Here is a 17,672-nt window from a genome sequence, read left to right on the forward strand (position 1 = left end):
CTTAAAAATCATTTTTTTTTCTTAATGAGAGGTAAGAAAACCTTCAGTTTAAAGATATTTATAGCCCCGTGTTAAGAAAAGAGCATTTAACTTGTTCAGAATTCCTGGACTGTAGTTCTTACCATTTGGTAACCCTGGCATATTACATATGTATTCTATATATGCAGCCATCAAAAGCTTAGAAAATTGAAGAATGTCAAAGTAAATGAAAGGTATGATTGTATAGCATCCAAATATTAGAGCCTCCTAGAGAAAGAACACAGCTTCCCATCTGAAACATTTGTCATAACAAGTGAATTGGATTTAAAGGTCTTTGTCAAAACTGCATTTTTATTGATCCTTTTACATTGTGAAGAAACAGTCTGTGATAGGCAGCATTATCGTGATGGTAAGCAACAGAAAGTTACTTGTAATTTAGATAAATCTAGCAGAGGAACAAATACACATACACAAATGTTTATATTTTTAAAACAAATAATTCAATATAACAAAGCTATTTAATGTCCTGATCAAAACAGCTTATGAGAGCTGTTTTGATTGTGGGTGAAACAATTTAATTGGAATGAAAAATTCTAGATACTTCTCAAAATTTCCTCATCACTTTTTAAAGTTATATGTGTAGTGAAGAATATTTTAATAGTTAGACTTGTTTTTATCCAGTTTTTTTTTTTTTTTTTTAAGGCGGGTGCAGCACACAGTGGCCCATGCAGGGATCAAACTGGCAACCTTTGTGTTATTAGTATCATGCTCAGTTGGTTAACTGAGCTAACCGGCCACCCCTAGTTAGATTTGTTTTTCAACATGTGTTAGTAATGAAGAAATTCAGTAACTTTTGTTTGTTAAGAATATTTCTTGGCTCTTTGTGATTTACATTGGGATAGCACGTTGGCCCTTGGATGCGTTTATGAGTGATGTGATATGCCTACCTCGTCAAGTTTCACCATTTTCATGGAATATGAACCTTTTGCATGTGCGGCGTCTTAAGACATTGTGAAGGACTCAAAAATAATAGGGAACTCAGTTGTGACTGTAGAATGGGTGGGTCAGAGAGAGAGAATTCTTTCATGTTTACTGTTTAGTAGCTAGGGGCAGAACGCTGAATTAGACCTGGGTTGGATGCCAGCTCTGCCTCTGCACACGTGGATTTGGACAGATGTATGACCTTGGGCAAGTTACTTAACTTCCATGAGTCCCAGAGAAACTCTCATCTGTGAAATGGGGATAATAATAGTATCTACTTTATACTGTAGATTAAATGAAATAACGCATGTTAAGCACATAGCATAGTGTTTGGAATATGGTAAACATTCCAGTACTAGCATTTACTCTCAGCACTACTGTAGCAGAAAGAATTCATTTGGATCTGGAAGTTAAAATATCTTTGATAATGTGTTGTATTTACTTTTGTAGTAGCATAGAAATTATTTTGGGCAAGAAAGCTAAGACATTGTTTTTGAATGAGTTGTAAAGACTTCAGCAATACTGCTGATTTTTTTCCTACCTATACTTTCAACTTTTTCTCAGAAAGATTTTATAGATTACATATCCCATAGTTGAAACATAGATTCTGATTTAAGATGGCTATCATTCTACCCTACTTCTTTTACCCCTGTGCAAATTAAGATGTCTCGACTTTAGAATCTGCCCCCTTAACCACTGATTATGCCATAGCTATAATCCATACCCCTTACCTGTGGGCAGATAGAAAGTGGGTAACAGGAAATTAAGGGGATAGGGTAAAAGCTGGAGAATGGGAGGAATGGCCTTATCGTAGGTTTTCATGTTATATGGGTGTATCAAATCATAATGAAGTATGAGAATAGCTTCCAAGTGAGAGAGACTTCCTGAATTAACACCTTAGCCATACACTTTGTAACTGCAACCTTGGACAAATTAATGAGCCTCAGGTGTGTTTTGTTTGTTAAAATGATGATATTAGCTACCTTTATAGGATGTTAAAAGATTAAATGAGGTGATATTTGAAAATGATATCTTTGTGTATCTATATATAGTAGATGTTGAGTAAGTAACTGCTGTTAGTTTTTAATCACTTGACCTTTTAGGAAAAAAACTGTTGTTTTTGTCCAGTATAACCCTCCCATATTTACCTTCCAAACAAGTTCTTCCCAGGAATTAGTCTGTTTACTTGTTTTCACATTAACGTTTTGACACTTGCCTGCAATGTTCTACTCACTGATGTTTGTTGGTGTCTGTCAAATTTACATTTATACATAGTTCAAACATACATACACGCTCCAGAATTATACATACTACTGACTTTAAAGATGATTGGCATTCAGAAAGGGTTTATTAAATAACCTAGCAAAGTAGCAAATTATGCTTTTGCTTTTGTCCTAATGCTTTAAGTTCCTTAATGTGTTAAAATTCAAATCAGTACAATTTTCTAGTATAAATATTAGCTTAGTAATAATGTTATGGTAAATATGCCAAACATTTGTGGAATTAATTAAGACCAAATGGGATTTTTTTTATTATTCTTATTGCCAGAAGAAATAAAAAACAAATACAGAATAAAATTTGACAAGATAAAAAAAAAAGTATTATGTTTTGGTCTCATTTTAAGTGTAAATGTCTCATAACAATAAGTTAAAAGGTAAGACTAGATCTAGGTATTTCAGTTTTTGTGTGCATTGTAAACCTAAACCTCATGTCAGAAATCTAGTATAAATCTATAATATTTGGTAACTCTCTCTTTATCAGTTTGTCACTCAAGCCCTATCAGAAGGTTGGTTTGAATTGGTTGGCATTGGTACACAAACATGGACTTAATGGCATTTTGGCAGATGAAATGGTAAGTCGTACTCTATTTCTAGGATTTGTCATTAAAAGGCATCCTTGTTTTCATTTAAAAAATGAAATTTTCCTTTGATTATGTAGTTTACTGTTCTCACCTCAGTATCTTTAACTCTTCTTACCCCTCCCGGTTTTCTGTGTGCTTATCTAGCGCTAGCCTACTCACTACCCCCTCCCAATGAAAATGAATTTATTGTATCTCATCAAATTAACAAATATGTTTAATACATGTGTATATGTACAAATATATGTAAAATACTAAATGAGATTGTACTATATTTGCTTTTGTATAGCTGCCCTTAAAATTATTATAGGTAACCTGTCCTTGTTGGTAAATAAATCCACACATCTGTCAGCAACATCATCAGTGTCATTTCAGCCATTTTACTTTTATTAGATGTCTCTGAGTTCTATTCTTTCCCAAATCACATTTGCTTGAACTGAACTTGGGAAGTTTATTACAGCCAATAGTCCAGGTACTGTAACGTAGAAACATGACGTTTAACTTTACCTTTGTCCTTCCAGCTATACTTTTTTGAAAGTGTTCATCAAAAATGAGTCATGTTCAGTGGAGAAAATGTTTGTTGAATATATATGTATTACATTGTGTATTAGATTTCCAAAGTAAAAATTAATAATGACAGTGATCTTTGTTCTCTACTTAGCTTCTAGTAATCATTATCGTTTTGACTATTTCTACACATCCATCCTACTTTCATTAAAGCAAAGTTGCTCTTTATCTGATAGAAAAGTGAATAATATATTCAGGATTTCAAAATAGTTATAGAAATTATAATAGAATGTAGGACATTACACTTGTAGAAAAACTAGACTTGGGAATCCAATCTGGGTTTCGGGTCCCATCTTTGCTATTCGTGGGCTGTCTGTTCCTTACCAAATGACCTAATCTCTCTGAACTAAAACAGGTAATTTCTAGATCATAAGATTACATTCGGTATCAAATGAGGTATATTATGTAAAACTGTTGTAACCTGTAAAGGGCAACATTTATGATAAGTTAGAATCTAAGTCTGCTAGGGGTTCTATACCACTATCAAAGACAGGGTGGCTTGAAGAACAGAAATTTATTTCTCCTGGATCTGGAGGCTGGAAGTCTAAGATCAAGGTGTTGGCAGGTTTGGTTTCTCCTGAGACCACTCTCCTTCGTTTGTAGATGGCCACCTTTTTGCTATGTCTTCCCATGGCTTTTTCTCTGTGTATATACATCCTTTGTGTTTCTTTCTCTTCCTTTGAGATGAGGATTGCGTCCCTACCCTTGTGACCTCATTTAACCTTAATTACCTACTTAAAGGCCCTATCTGGAAATCCAGTTAGTCACACTAGGGGTTAGGGTATTAACATATGAAAGGAGGGATTCATTTTTTAACGGATAGTAATATTTAGCTCCCCTGAGGAGCTAAACCTTCTCAATAGCCTTTAAAACAAACAAAAAACCCCACTTTATTGATGCATAATTTACTTGCAGTAAAATGCACAAATGTTTAGCTTAGTGGCTTTTTACAAATGTGTACATCCATGTGACCAGCTCCCAGATCAACATTTCCATCATCCCAGAAAGTTCCCTCATGCTTCTTTTCAGTCATTACCACCATCATTCTGATGCCTACCACTATTAGTTTTTTTATTTTGAACTTTATATCATCACAGAGTTACTGATATTCATCTGTGTTTTTACATGTATCAGTAGTTTTGTTTTATTTCGTTTTTATTTTTTGGCATGTAGTCCATAGTATAAACATACTACAACTTGTTTATCCATTCTCCTGTTGATGGAAATTTAGGTTATTTCCAGTGTTTGTCAATTATAATAAACACCTATGAACATTTTTCCCCAAATTTTTTGTGGACATGAGTTCTCATCTCTTGAATATATTCTTAGGAGTGGAATTACTGGGTAATAGGAATTTCTGGGTAATTGAATGTGCAACTTCAGTTAGTCATTGGAACATCATCCTCAGTCCATCCAGTATATATTAAATATTTGCTTTATATAAACAGTTACCAAAATTGTATCTTTTATATGCAATGCAAAGGTCTTTCCTATTAATGTATATGTCACATTAACTAGCAGTTGCGATACATCTTGGTCATTAAACTAAGTTGTAGTTTCATTTGGAGATTTATTTTAACTGTTACAGACAACTGAAAATAGTAGAAATTGTCACTTAAGTTGCATTGTGGGGAATCAAATAAAACCAGAAATATTTTTTTTCCCTGTTGTATTTTCCAGTATTTATTTGGGGTTGTTTTGGGGGGGTTTTTTGGTTATTTTTACATTTTATATATTGTCTTTTGAACTTTTAATTTTAGGGCCTAGGAAAAACTATTCAAGCCATTGCATTCCTGGCATACCTCTATCAGGAGGGTAATAAAGGTCCTCATTTGATCGTTGTTCCAGCGTCAACTATAGGTTTGTAATACTGTGGACAACCATACTTGACTATATACTATTTCATATAGGGAGAGGAAGAGGTGTGTGTGTGTGTGTGATTTCTTAGTTTGTGGAGGTGAATATTAATTCCTGTGGTCTCAGAAAAGCTCTTCTTTGTATATGTATGTGTATTTTTACTAGAAATATTTTAAAGAAAATACATTTAAGTCAATTATTATACTAATAAATCAGGGACCATTGGGTAGGATTATTCTGTTTTCATAATAATTTTACATTGTTTTAATGAGTCACGAAGAGAAACTAAGTGCATTTAAATTTATAATTAAATATTTCCTGAGTCAGAATGTGTGCAATTCATCCACACTCTAATTACTGTTCCATTCCTGCTCAGTTGTTTGGATGTAGAATAGAGTATGAGAATGTTTGTATGTATAAATGTAACTCCCAAACCCATCTCTTTAAATTGGAGTAAAATTGTGACGGATCTGTGCTTTTTAAAAATCATCTTGTGTTATAAAAGAATAATTTCTGGGCAAAACCTGTCAAACTTTAGTGTTCGTTTTAGTGCACACACATACCCTATTGTAGCAGATGCAAGTAATATCTCTTTTGTTTCATAGATAACTGGTTAAGGGAAGTTAACTTATGGTGCCCCACTTTAAAGGTACTCTGTTACTATGGTAAGAATATGTTCTTTTGCTTTTAACTTCGGAAATTTCTTTAGAATCCTAACATATATAGTAAAGTACAATAAATGCAATCAATATGTGTATGTTATTTTTAAATTCTAGGTTCTCAAGAAGAACGTAAACAGATAAGATATAACATTCATAGTAAATATGAAGAATACAATGTAATTGTGACCACGTAAGTATTGAGAAAAAAAAATATTTTTGGAAATTTTTTGCAGCCAGCAAAGTTTCAAAAAATAATATTAATATAAAGGAGTTTATGCTAAGAACTATGCAACTAACATCATGGAATGACTTATGATGAGGATTCAGGCATTTTTCAATTTGATGTGTAACAACAAGATAGCAGTTTTTTGCTAGTTCATGAGGTGACTGACAGTGATTATAAAAAGGTTTTGTCCACTTGATTGAAAACATAGTGTTATAATAATACTCTCAGTTAAACTTAGAGTAACATTTAAACTTATAAATTCAACAACAAAGGAATTGATAATCAAAACGGGCAGAGGACATGAAAAGACATTTCTCCAAAGAAGATGTACAGATGGCCAACAGACATATGAAAAGATGCTCAGCATCACCAATCATCAGGGAAATGCAAATCAAAACCACAATGAGGGCCAGCTTGATGGCTTAAGTGGTTGGAGCGCCATGCTCCTAACGCTGAGGTCACCGGTTGGAGTCCCATCTGCGCCCTCTACAGCTAAGATTGTGAGCAACAGCTCTCCCTGGAGGTGGACTACCGTGAGCAGTCGGAGGTTGGCGTGGGCTACCGTGAGCTGCGATGACTGGCTGGCTAGCATGAGTGGTCGGCAGCTGGCGAGAGCTGCCATGAGCTACTGTGAGCGGCAGACCGACGACCAGCAACCGAATGCCTCAGCCAGGAGGGAACGCAAGGCTCATAATACCAGCATGGGCCAGGGAGCTGTGTCCTACACAACTAGACAGAAACAATGGTTTGAACTGGAGTGAGGCGGGGAGACGGAAGAAGGGGGGGGGGAAACACAAAAAAACACAATGAGGTACCACCTCACATCAGTCAGAATGGATGTTATCAAAGTCAACAAGTCATATGTGTTGCTGAGGATGTAGAGAAAAGAGAACCCTTGTGCACAGTTGGTAGGGTTGCAAATTGGTGCAGCCACTGTGGAAAACAGTATTCCTCAAAAAACTAAAAACAGATTTACCATACAACCCAGCAATTCTACTTCTGAGTATTTATCCAAAGGAAATGGAAACACTAATTCGAAAAAATATATGCACCTCTATGTTCATTGGAGCATTATTTACAACAGCCAAGATATGGAAGCAACCTACATGTCCATTGATAGATGAATGGATAAAAAAGACGCTGTATATAAGTACAGTGGAATATTATACAGCAATAAAAAGAATGAAATCTTGCCATTTGCAGTAACTGGAAGAACCTATATTTTGATATATTTTAAAATATATCAGAGAAAGATACCATATGGTTTCACTTATATGTGGAATCTAAACAAAACAAAACAAGAACAGTCAGAAACAGAAACCAAAACGATGGTTATCGGAAGGGAAAGTGTGGGAGATGAGTAAAAAGGGTGAAGGAGAATATAGTCAATAGTAATGTGATAAGTGCACAGTGACAGATTAAAATTAGTGGTATGATCGCATTGTAAGGTGTAAAAATGTCAAATCACTATTATATACCTAAAACTAGTAAAACTAGTACAGTATTATATACCAGCTATACATAAATAAGTTTAAAAAAAAGAAAAGCATTTCTTTTAAAAATAATAAGTAACATTTAAGATATTTCACCAAGATGATTTGTAATATTTCTAACTTATAAATAAATAATAAATACAATGAAATCTCACTTCTTGAAAAATTTGAGTTAGAGGAGGAATAAGGGTCGAAAATATAACTGAATAAGTTGATCATTACTTAGTAGTAGATATTTGTCATAAATATCTAGCAGAGAACTTAATGCCTTCATGTTACGTTTATTATATAAGTTATTTCAAGCTTCATGTTAACTGTCAGTATTTGATTATTATTTCTCTCTACTGACTTCTGTAGGCGGCCAGGATTAAAAGAATTCATTCAAAAATCTTAATAAAATGGACTCCATTTTTATATATAGTTATGTACTGCTAACTGCTGTTATTTCTTGGATCTACTCTAGTTGTTTAATATAGTAGTGTTGTGTTCTTAACAGAAATGTCTTAACCTAATGTCTTTTTTTCTCTTGCTTCTTAAAATATAACAGTTAATGAAACAAAGTGTGTAACTGGTGCAGATTACATATAAATCGCACCAAAATTGCGATCTTAGGTGTATAGAAGTTGTCTGATTACATTATAACATGTAAATTTTCTTTTAACTACATTTGGCAGCTTTCATAACTTGGTTATATGTACAGCAGTAATTATTGGATACAAGTACATCAGTGTTTGAGCATCACCTGTATCTTTTAAGTGCTGGCTATTAGAAATGTATAAATAAAAATAATTTTATAAAGCATATATCTTACTAGGGTCCAGGCTCTTAAAGGTATAACCATAGAGATTCTTTTTTTCTTTTGGTGACAGGTATAATTGTGCAATCAGCAGTTCTGATGACCGTAGTCTCTTTCGACGACTGAAACTTAATTACGCAATTTTTGATGAGGGCCATATGCTGAAGAATATGGGCTCCATTCGCTACCAGCACCTTATGACAATTAATGTAAGAGAGTGTTTTGTGAATTTTTCCAATTATGATAAAATTTTACATTATGTATTTTAATGTATATAATATTTTATATGAGGATCAGCAAACTTTTTCTATAAAGGGCCAAATAGGAAATATTTCACGCTTTGTGGGCCATTCAGCCTCTGTCACGTTGCTATTATTTTATAACCCGTTAAAGATATGAAAACCATTTGTTGTTCATGAGCTTCAATTTACTATCCCTTGTCCTATACAATAAACTATATGAACATCAAATATAATCTGCTTTCTTCATGTCATAAAAATGATCTGAGGATGCAAGTTACCTACTTACAAAATGACACCATTAGTTTTATACCTTCTACCTTAAAGCACAATATTTCATAATTTTTCTAAATTGCTAATCTTTCATCACAGAATGTGACATTATTAATAATGGTTTTAATTTGTTTTCTCCCCTACTATGGAGGGTAGACAAATAACTTTATGGCTCTAGTAATAAAAAAAAAAAACCCTAATCTTACTTTTACTTTCATTCACAGGCAAATAACCGTTTGCTGCTCACAGGCACACCTGTACAGAATAATCTGTTAGAACTCATGTCACTGTTGAATTTTGTTATGCCACACATGTTTAGCAGTAGCACCAGTGAAATACGAAGAATGTTTTCTTCTAAGACAGTAAGCATAAATTCATATTTTCTCCCAATTACATTACTTTGTGTTTTACCTGGGTTACTTTCCTTTTTTTGTCTTTTTTCCTTTTTTCATGGTGCATATGTGGTATGAAATAAATTTAAGTAGTTGATATATTTATCCTTAGATGAGTTGGGAAGTCAGCCATAATACAATGGGAAATTAACTGGTAACTTCTGTGAGTGTCTAAAAGTTTTGGGTTTTAATACCCTAATTTTCTGAAGAATGACAATTGTAAATTAGTGGAGAGCTTAGATATATAATATGTGGGTAATCATTGCATCTGCTTTATTGAAACTAGTCAGATAAATTAGTACTATTTCTTTATAGGTAAACTAGAACTGAACAAAGGTTGAATTTCTGGAAAATTCCTATACTGGGACATATTTTTTGAAGTGAAAGTCCATAAATACAAAAGTAATTTCTAAAGTTACACTAAAGAAATCTTATTTAGAAGAAAATCTTATTTTCTCCCTATTGCTTAGAAAAAGTACAGTATACTCTTCAACAACTCCCAAGTCTTCCAGTACAGCAATGTTTGTATAGATTCTTCATTCTCTTCCCAAGTCACATATATTTTGCAAGAATTTTCTATGATACTCTTCTACTGCAAATTAATTGCCTTTTAAACTTTTAGTAATGTATTCTTTCCCATTTGATAGCCTCGCAGTTCATAGGCTGTGGAAGACTTCTTTACATTATAGAATAAAGTTCCACTTCTTTAATTTTCCAAAACTAACCGGTTTTGGCTAGGAACTGTCCTCATTGTTTAGACCACATGATTTCCTTAACCTGTACTACGTAGGTTTCTTTTAAGGCCATTTTGCACAAATATAAATTGATTCTCTCTCTCTCTCTCTCTCTCTCTCTCTCTCTCTCCCCCCCACACACACACACACACACACACACACCCCCACACACACACACACAACTTTTTTCCATGAGAGTTATCTAGGTACTCCGTAATGACTCATCAGTTAACTTCTGAAAACCTAGTACAATTCAATTTTATTACCTCAGCAGAATACACAACTACATGTCATGAAACCTCAAAATACATATGGAGCTTTAAGAGGTAGATTATAACCCAGAATTCAGATGTAAACTTCCACCTAGAATGGATTGAGTTTCCATGGAAAATAACTCAGATTGTAGTGAGGGAGATTTTCAGGTTGTGTAATATTGTTATTTAAACAAATGAATTCTAAAAGGATATGTTCTTATTTTACTTAGAAATCAGCAGATGAGCAAAGTATATATGAAAAGGAGAGAATAGCACATGCAAAACAAATTATAAAACCATTTATTCTCAGAAGAGTAAAAGATGAGGTAACTCTTAGCTGCATATTTTTTATTAAGATGGTTTTTTTAAAATTCTGTTTTCCCCTTTATTTGAATAATTTACTTCAGCTGTTTTCCTTTCTCAGGTTCTCAAGCAGCTACCGCCCAAGAAAGATCAAATTGAGTTGTGTGCAATGTCAGAGAAGCAGGAGCAACTCTATTTGGGTCTTTTCAACAGATTGAAAAAATCTATCAATAACTTGGGTATAATCTGATTTTCACAATTTTATGTGAAAAATATAATCCTGTACTGGGGTTGCATTTTGTTTAGTCAGATTATAATGGGATTTACTCATTCTTTTAAAAAATTAGTTGAAATTCGAAAAGATAATTTTAAAACTTTTATTTTGCATTGAGATACATGTCAACAAACAGCTATCAGCTTGGGTTTTTTTTTTGTTTTTGTTTTTTAATGTGTACTCTTTGGATCACAGAAAAAAACACAGAAATGTGCAATGTCATGATGCAATTGAGAAAAATGGCCAATCATCCTTTATTACATCGCCAATATTACACAGCTGAAAAACTCAAGGAAATGTCTCAGCTTATGCTAAAGGTAAGGATTTCATCATATGTTAACACTGAGCTTTATTAAGACTATTAAACATGAGGTTAAATTGTTAGGCCAAAACTCAGACTATTGAACTAATGAGTATATTAACCCTTTAACAACATATTTAAGAAAAACATTTTTATGGAAAAGTTCCCAGATAATTTGGGCGACATAAGAGCCAAGAAGGACTGACAGTTTACATTAGGAGTCAGCAAACTGTGGCTCTAGGGCCAAATACAGCAGTGTCTTTTTATAAAGTTTTATTCTAGTACAGCCATGCCCTTTTATTTCTTATGTTGTCTGTTTTCTCAAAACAAGGGCAACATTGAACAGTTGCAAAAGAGATTATTTTGCCTACAGAGCCTAAAATATTTACTGTCTGGCCCTTTATGTAATAGGTTTACCAACTCCTGATCTAGACTACATAATACACTTCTTTATTTTTACCAAAAGATTCCTCAGATTATATGGCCTGGGTACTGAGTTATTTTTCATTTTACTTCTTCCTTATTGTATTTTACCCATTTTATCTGTTTAACTGTCCTCCATTTTATCTGTTTAACTGTTTATTTTTGCCTAATTCTCCCTTTACGCTTGGCGCTTATTTCTCATTATAAGTCTGTGTTGAAAGCAACCACTTGCTTTCAAAAATGTTTTTATATTATTTTTAACTTATGGAAAATTTCAAACAAGTGAATGTAGAGAGAATTGTATAGTGAACTCCTCTGCCCATGTAACCTTCACACGTTTTCTACGGTTATCTGGAATGACACTAGTCTGTTTCTTTTTTACTTATTTATTAAACATAGTTGTTAGTTATATTAGTTTCAGGTGTACAGAATAGTGATTTGACATTTTTATACCTTACAGTATGATCACGCCACTAATTAGTAATCATCTGTCACCGTGCAAACTTACCACAATATTGACTATATTTGCGTTCACCCTTTTCACCCATTCCTCCATCCCCCTCTCCTATGTCAACCATCCCTTTGGTCTCTGTTTCTATGAGTCTGTTACTGTTTTGTTTTTTCAGATTCCACATATAAGTGATACCACATGGTATTTGTCTTTCTTTGATTTATTTCACTTAGCATAATACCTTCAAGGTCCATCTATATTGTTGCAAGTGGCAAGATTTCATTCTTTTTTTTGATATGTAATATTTCTGTGTGCGTGTGTGTGTGTGTGTGTGTGTGTGTGTGTGTGTGTACCACATCCTCTTAATCCATGCATCTATTCGTGGACACCTAGGTTGCTTCCATATCTCGGCTATTGTAAATGCTGCAATGAACATAGGGGTACATGTATCTTTTGAATGAGTGGTTTTGTTTTCTTTGGATAAATACCCAGGAGTGAATTGCTGGGTCATATGCTAGATCTATTTTAGGTTTTTGAGAAATCTCCATACTGTTTTCCATAGTGGCTTCACCAACAGTGCACAAAAGTAAACATTACTCTTATTTCATCTAGACCTCTCCCCAGGATTATTTTGAACTAAATTCTATACATTATTTCATCTGTAAATATTTTGGTATGTTAATTCTAAAACAATAAGTACTTCCCTCCCCTTTTATTTTACCTAAAAAAGATGAATATTAATTTCTTTTGCTAAATCTGTTGTCCTAAAATGTTCTAGGATTTACATATTTTATCAGATGTGAACAATGTTATTAGATTGTTCTGACCATATTGTAAATTATCTTCATTTTGAAGTGTATTGTTTTGTTTTGTTTTGTTTTGAGGAACCTACACATTGTGAAGCCAACCCTGACCTGATCTTTGAAGATATGGAAGTTATGACAGACTTCGAATTACATGTGCTTTGTAAACAGTATCGACACATTAATAACTTCCAGTTAGACATGGACTTGATTTTAGATTCTGGAAAATTCCGAGTTTTAGGACGCATCTTGTCTGAATTGAAAGAGAAGGTATTAAAGAAGAATGCTACTCTTATTCTATATTTCCCAATTGGTTAAACTTGTTTAAAACAATTCTCGTGTGACTTCACTTTCTTGAAGTTTTAGGCTATGTCAGTTCTACATCCTTCTAGAAATTAGTGTTTTGAGCATTTTTTGGATATACAATAATCTCCCCTTATCTACTCTTTCACATTCCACGGTTTTAGTTACCCACAGTCAATTGTGGTCTGAAAATATTAAATGGAAAATTCTGAAAATAAACAATTCATAAGTTTCGCATGCCATTCTGAGTTGTGTGAAATCTTGTGCTTTCCCACCCGGAACATGAATCATCCCTTTGTCCAGCATATCCACATTGAAGACACTATTTATTATTTGTCGTTTAATCACTGAGTAGCCCTCTCGGTTATCAGATCTATTGTCTGGTATCAGATTGACTGTCATGGTGTTTGTGTTCAAGTAGCCCTTATTTTACTTATTAGTGGCCCCAAAGTGCAAGAGTAGCAGTGTTGGCAATTAGGATACAGTGTTGGCAATTAGGATATGCCAAAGGAAAGCTGTAAAGTGCTGTCTTTAAGTGAAAAAACTATGTATGTATAGGAAAAAACATTATCTATGGCATCAGGCATCCACTAGGGGTCTTGGAATGTATCCCCCGTGAATAAGGGGGTTCCACTGTATTTGGGCATTTATTTTCCTCATTATTTTTCCTCTGTCGAACCTCAGAAAAATAGAAGTTAGTAGAATACATCTATATTGATGGTTTTAAAAAATAATCTTAATTGTCATTTCATAGGTGACAGTCTGTATGATTGTTTCAGAGTAAGTATTTTAAAGATACTATATTAAGTAGTAATTTAATTAACTCTACAGTTTATATGTGAAATAACTTAAATTTGTAAGATCACAATCCCAATAGTACTTTTCTATTTTAGTAGCTATTCCCATTAACTGTCCTTAAAGATCAAAACTGAGAATTAAATTTTAGGTCTGAAGTTTAGAAATTAAAGTAATTTATTTATATGTAATCTAAACTAAGAATTTTACCTTTGCTGTGATTACTTGACTTTTATTGAAGAAGCAATTGATCATTAGATACTTACATCATAATTTTATTTTCTATGTATCTAATCCATAAATGTATTTTCACAGGGTGATAGAGTTGTGTTATTTAGCCAATTTACCATGATGCTGGATATTTTAGAAGTTCTCTTAAAACATCATCAACATAGGTACCTCAGATTAGATGGAAAGACTCAGATTTCTGAAAGGTTGGTATACTTCAGTTGCAAAACTCCACCTTATCCTCAAATAAGTGGAAATGTTTGTATTTTAATGTCTAGAGCAATTGATAGAATTGTATAACTTTGAGTCTTATATGTGTGGTTACTTCAAATCATTACCTTAAGATGGGGAGCATTTTCTTTTAATCTTTTGGTCTGAACTGCATACATATATACGGTAGTACCTCGGTTTTTGAACATCTCCGTTGACGAACATTTCAGTTTACGAACACCATACATTTTATGGATCTATACTATCATTAGATGGTAAAATTCATGCTAAATTTGCAGTTTTAGGGGTTGATTTTAAAGGTCTGAAACAGATTAATCCATTTTGCATTACTTTCTATGGGGAAACCGTGCCTCGGTTTTTGAACATGTCAGAACTCAGTCTTCCGGAATGGATTACGTTCAAAAACCGAGGTACCACTGTACTTTGAAACAGCTGTTACAGTTATATACTTACCAGTGTTTTTCCTTTTAAAAATCATTCAAAGTCTGAAGTATTTTATCTTTCAACCAAGATTGTTTTAAAATCTTGGGTTTTTCATGTTTTAAGGGTAATTGAATTTTTTGTTTGTTTTTTTATCAGCACAAGTAAATTTTTTTCTCTGGTGTTAGAGTGAGGGTAGAAGTCATGCTAAAAGAGATTACATCAGAACAGTTTGGTCTTGAGATCCTTAAATTCACAGGCATATTGTCTATCAGTAGCAGCTGATAGACTTCTGAGACGATTAAAGGTGTATGCAGAATTTAGATAAGCCAGAAGTTATAAACAAAGCACAAAATAGTGCTTTAGGAAGTCATTAAATCTGAATATTTGACTTAAGTAAGACTTAGTAGAGAGATGAGTAGTATAGAAAAGAAGTTGGTGAATTGGGAAGGTCTTTCAATAAAATAGCTACAGTTAATGTAACTGTAATACAAAGAGCATGTATTTACATCTTCATTTTTCATGAGATATGATTTTCAGTTTTAATTATATACCTCTTAGTGAGATTTCACCTAATACTTTCATCTTACAGGATTCATCTGATTGATGAGTTTAATACCGATATGGATATCTTTGTGTTTCTGCTGTCAACAAAAGCTGGTGGCTTAGGAATAAACCTGACTTCAGCAAATGTTGTTATACTTCACGATATTGACTGTAATCCATACAATGACAAACAAGCAGAAGATAGATGCCATAGAGTAGGCCAGACTAAGTAAGTGTTTTCAGTTGAAATTTATTTTTAATTAAATGCAAGTTTAATTTGTGTAGAATATTTGCATACAGTCTGATGTCCTGCCTTAGTTTTTATATTTTTAGCAAAGCATGGCTGCTGATGTATTGTATTTCAGCTGTGTTGAGCATAAACTATGTAACCTAATCACTTTCTAGTAATTAAAACAAGGTAAACTCCCACCCCACCCCAAATAGTTCTTCTGCTAATGAAAAGGAACTTTTATCAATGATCCAACCACTTTGAAAAAGGGGTAATTAGTAATTAAAAAGACTTGCTTGTTAGACCATTTGAGAGCCAGATAGACTTGGTAATATACATGCTGTTGCTACCCTGTTACCCTTTAAGAAATAGATTATTGGAATGGTAGATGTTTTAGGTGACAGTTAATTTTGACATTGGTCACAGGACCGTATAGAGGTGAAAGAATACCTACAATTCAACTCTACTTGCACATTTAAGCAGTGGACAATGTCTTCTTTGTGGAGTATTTTACTGTATTTCCAAAAGGCAGTGATATATTCATTTATGAACCAAATATTTATCAGTATCTATTGTGGGACTAAAACCTCCCATGTAGTCTTTGTACTACACTTCCTTACTTTTTGTATTGAATTATTTCTTAGAACCTAATAAGCAAAATGTATTCCTTTTTTAAATGGAATACCTATCTGAACCCAGAACTTTTTGTTGTAATATAGTTTTACCAGTAATTTTTAAAGAATAGATATATTTCTCTCTTCTCTTGGATCAGTAATAGGAAAGGATGTTTAAAAGTGACATGCTCAGAAAAAGGAGAAATTAAATTTATGAAATATTTGTTATACAATTTTCCAATTCTTGTTAAACTTTGAGATGATTTATATAGTTCATATGTATCCAAATAATTTTATATTTAGTGACCAATGGACATATCTTTATCTTTTTTCTTTTCTTTTTTTTTTTAGAGAAGTACTAGTTATAAAATTAATAAGCCAAGGGACGATCGAAGAATCCATGCTAAAAATTAACCAACAGAAATTGAAACTAGAACAAGATATGACCACGGTAGACGAAGGTAAGTTGTTTATAAGCAGAAATTTCTGTATTATCCACATGAAAAGGCCTTAAATTAGCAATAATAGCAAGAGGATAACAAAGATGGTCTGAGTCCTTAACTGGCATGCCGTTTAGGACTGGCATGGGAGAAGATAAGCATACTCATTTCAGAAGTTCTATAATAACAGAGATCATTTTGCCAGATATAAACACCTTGACTTTGGAAAATTCTTTCCATTCTATCCCTTATCTCTGATACCAAAACATTCCAGAAATAAAATTGGATCTATTATACACAATTTTATGATTTACCTACTATTTAAGTAATATGTATGAATCAAAATATTTAAAGTAAATGGCCTAATATTAACTTATTAAGAAATCTTAACATTTACCTTAATTTCATTTTGTCTAGCAAATATTTATTACACTAGAATGCAGTAAAATGTATTTTTTCAAAAATTTCAGATTGAAGTAGTTGGGTCTAGAAAAAACCCTCAAATAAGAAACCTTCACTCCACCTTTTTGAAAAGAACAATTTTTAAAGTTTTATAAGTTTAAACATTTAAACATATATATATTTGAAAAGATATATATCCACATAGTTAAAAATTCAAAAGTTACAAAAAAGGGCAAACAAAAGCCTCCTTCCCACCCTATTATCCAGCTTCCCCATAAAGGTGATACATTAGCTTTTTGTTACCAGTTATTTTATGCAGATAGCGGTAAGTAAATATATGTATTCTTTCTCCCTTTTACAGAAGTTATGCGGTTTTCTACATCTTGTTTTTATTTAATGTTAAACTTAATTGAAAATAGCATTTTTATTATTTGAATAAATAAGGATATTCCTAATACCGATAACGGTTTATTTCAATTCAGCAGATTTCCATTGAATATTTACTATGTTTTATTATTTTATCAGGCATTCCATACTCTAAGAGCTCAATATATTTTAATCTGTCTTCAGAGAGATATGTATGATGATATAAGTATGT

The 17,672-nt window shown here is 32.9% G+C and overlaps 1 protein-coding gene across 5 annotated transcripts in view; it reads left to right on the forward strand.

Moving 5' to 3' along the window:
* The window catches only part of SMARCAD1 (SWI/SNF-related, matrix-associated actin-dependent regulator of chromatin, subfamily a, containing DEAD/H box 1), an 85,447-nt gene that overhangs the window by 62,382 nt on the left and 5,393 nt on the right, over positions 1-17,672 (forward strand). For all 5 annotated transcript variants that reach the window (XM_033106255.1, XM_033106259.1, XM_033106258.1 and 2 more), the window contains 13 exons: positions 2,722-2,812; positions 5,146-5,245; positions 5,848-5,907; positions 6,019-6,094; positions 8,493-8,628; positions 9,156-9,293; positions 10,542-10,637; positions 10,736-10,853; positions 11,084-11,205; positions 12,948-13,136; positions 14,280-14,398; positions 15,436-15,618; positions 16,584-16,693. In XM_033106255.1, coding sequence (XP_032962146.1) covers positions 2,722-2,812; positions 5,146-5,245; positions 5,848-5,907; positions 6,019-6,094; positions 8,493-8,628; positions 9,156-9,293; positions 10,542-10,637; positions 10,736-10,853; positions 11,084-11,205; positions 12,948-13,136; positions 14,280-14,398; positions 15,436-15,618; positions 16,584-16,693 — 1,538 coding nt within the window. The remainder of the gene's footprint in view (positions 1-2,721; positions 2,813-5,145; positions 5,246-5,847; positions 5,908-6,018; positions 6,095-8,492; positions 8,629-9,155; positions 9,294-10,541; positions 10,638-10,735; positions 10,854-11,083; positions 11,206-12,947; positions 13,137-14,279; positions 14,399-15,435; positions 15,619-16,583; positions 16,694-17,672) is intronic.

Source organism: Rhinolophus ferrumequinum, chromosome 5 (assembly GCF_004115265.2).
Source record: "Rhinolophus ferrumequinum isolate MPI-CBG mRhiFer1 chromosome 5, mRhiFer1_v1.p, whole genome shotgun sequence".
Taxonomy (NCBI): domain Eukaryota; kingdom Metazoa; phylum Chordata; class Mammalia; order Chiroptera; family Rhinolophidae; genus Rhinolophus; species Rhinolophus ferrumequinum.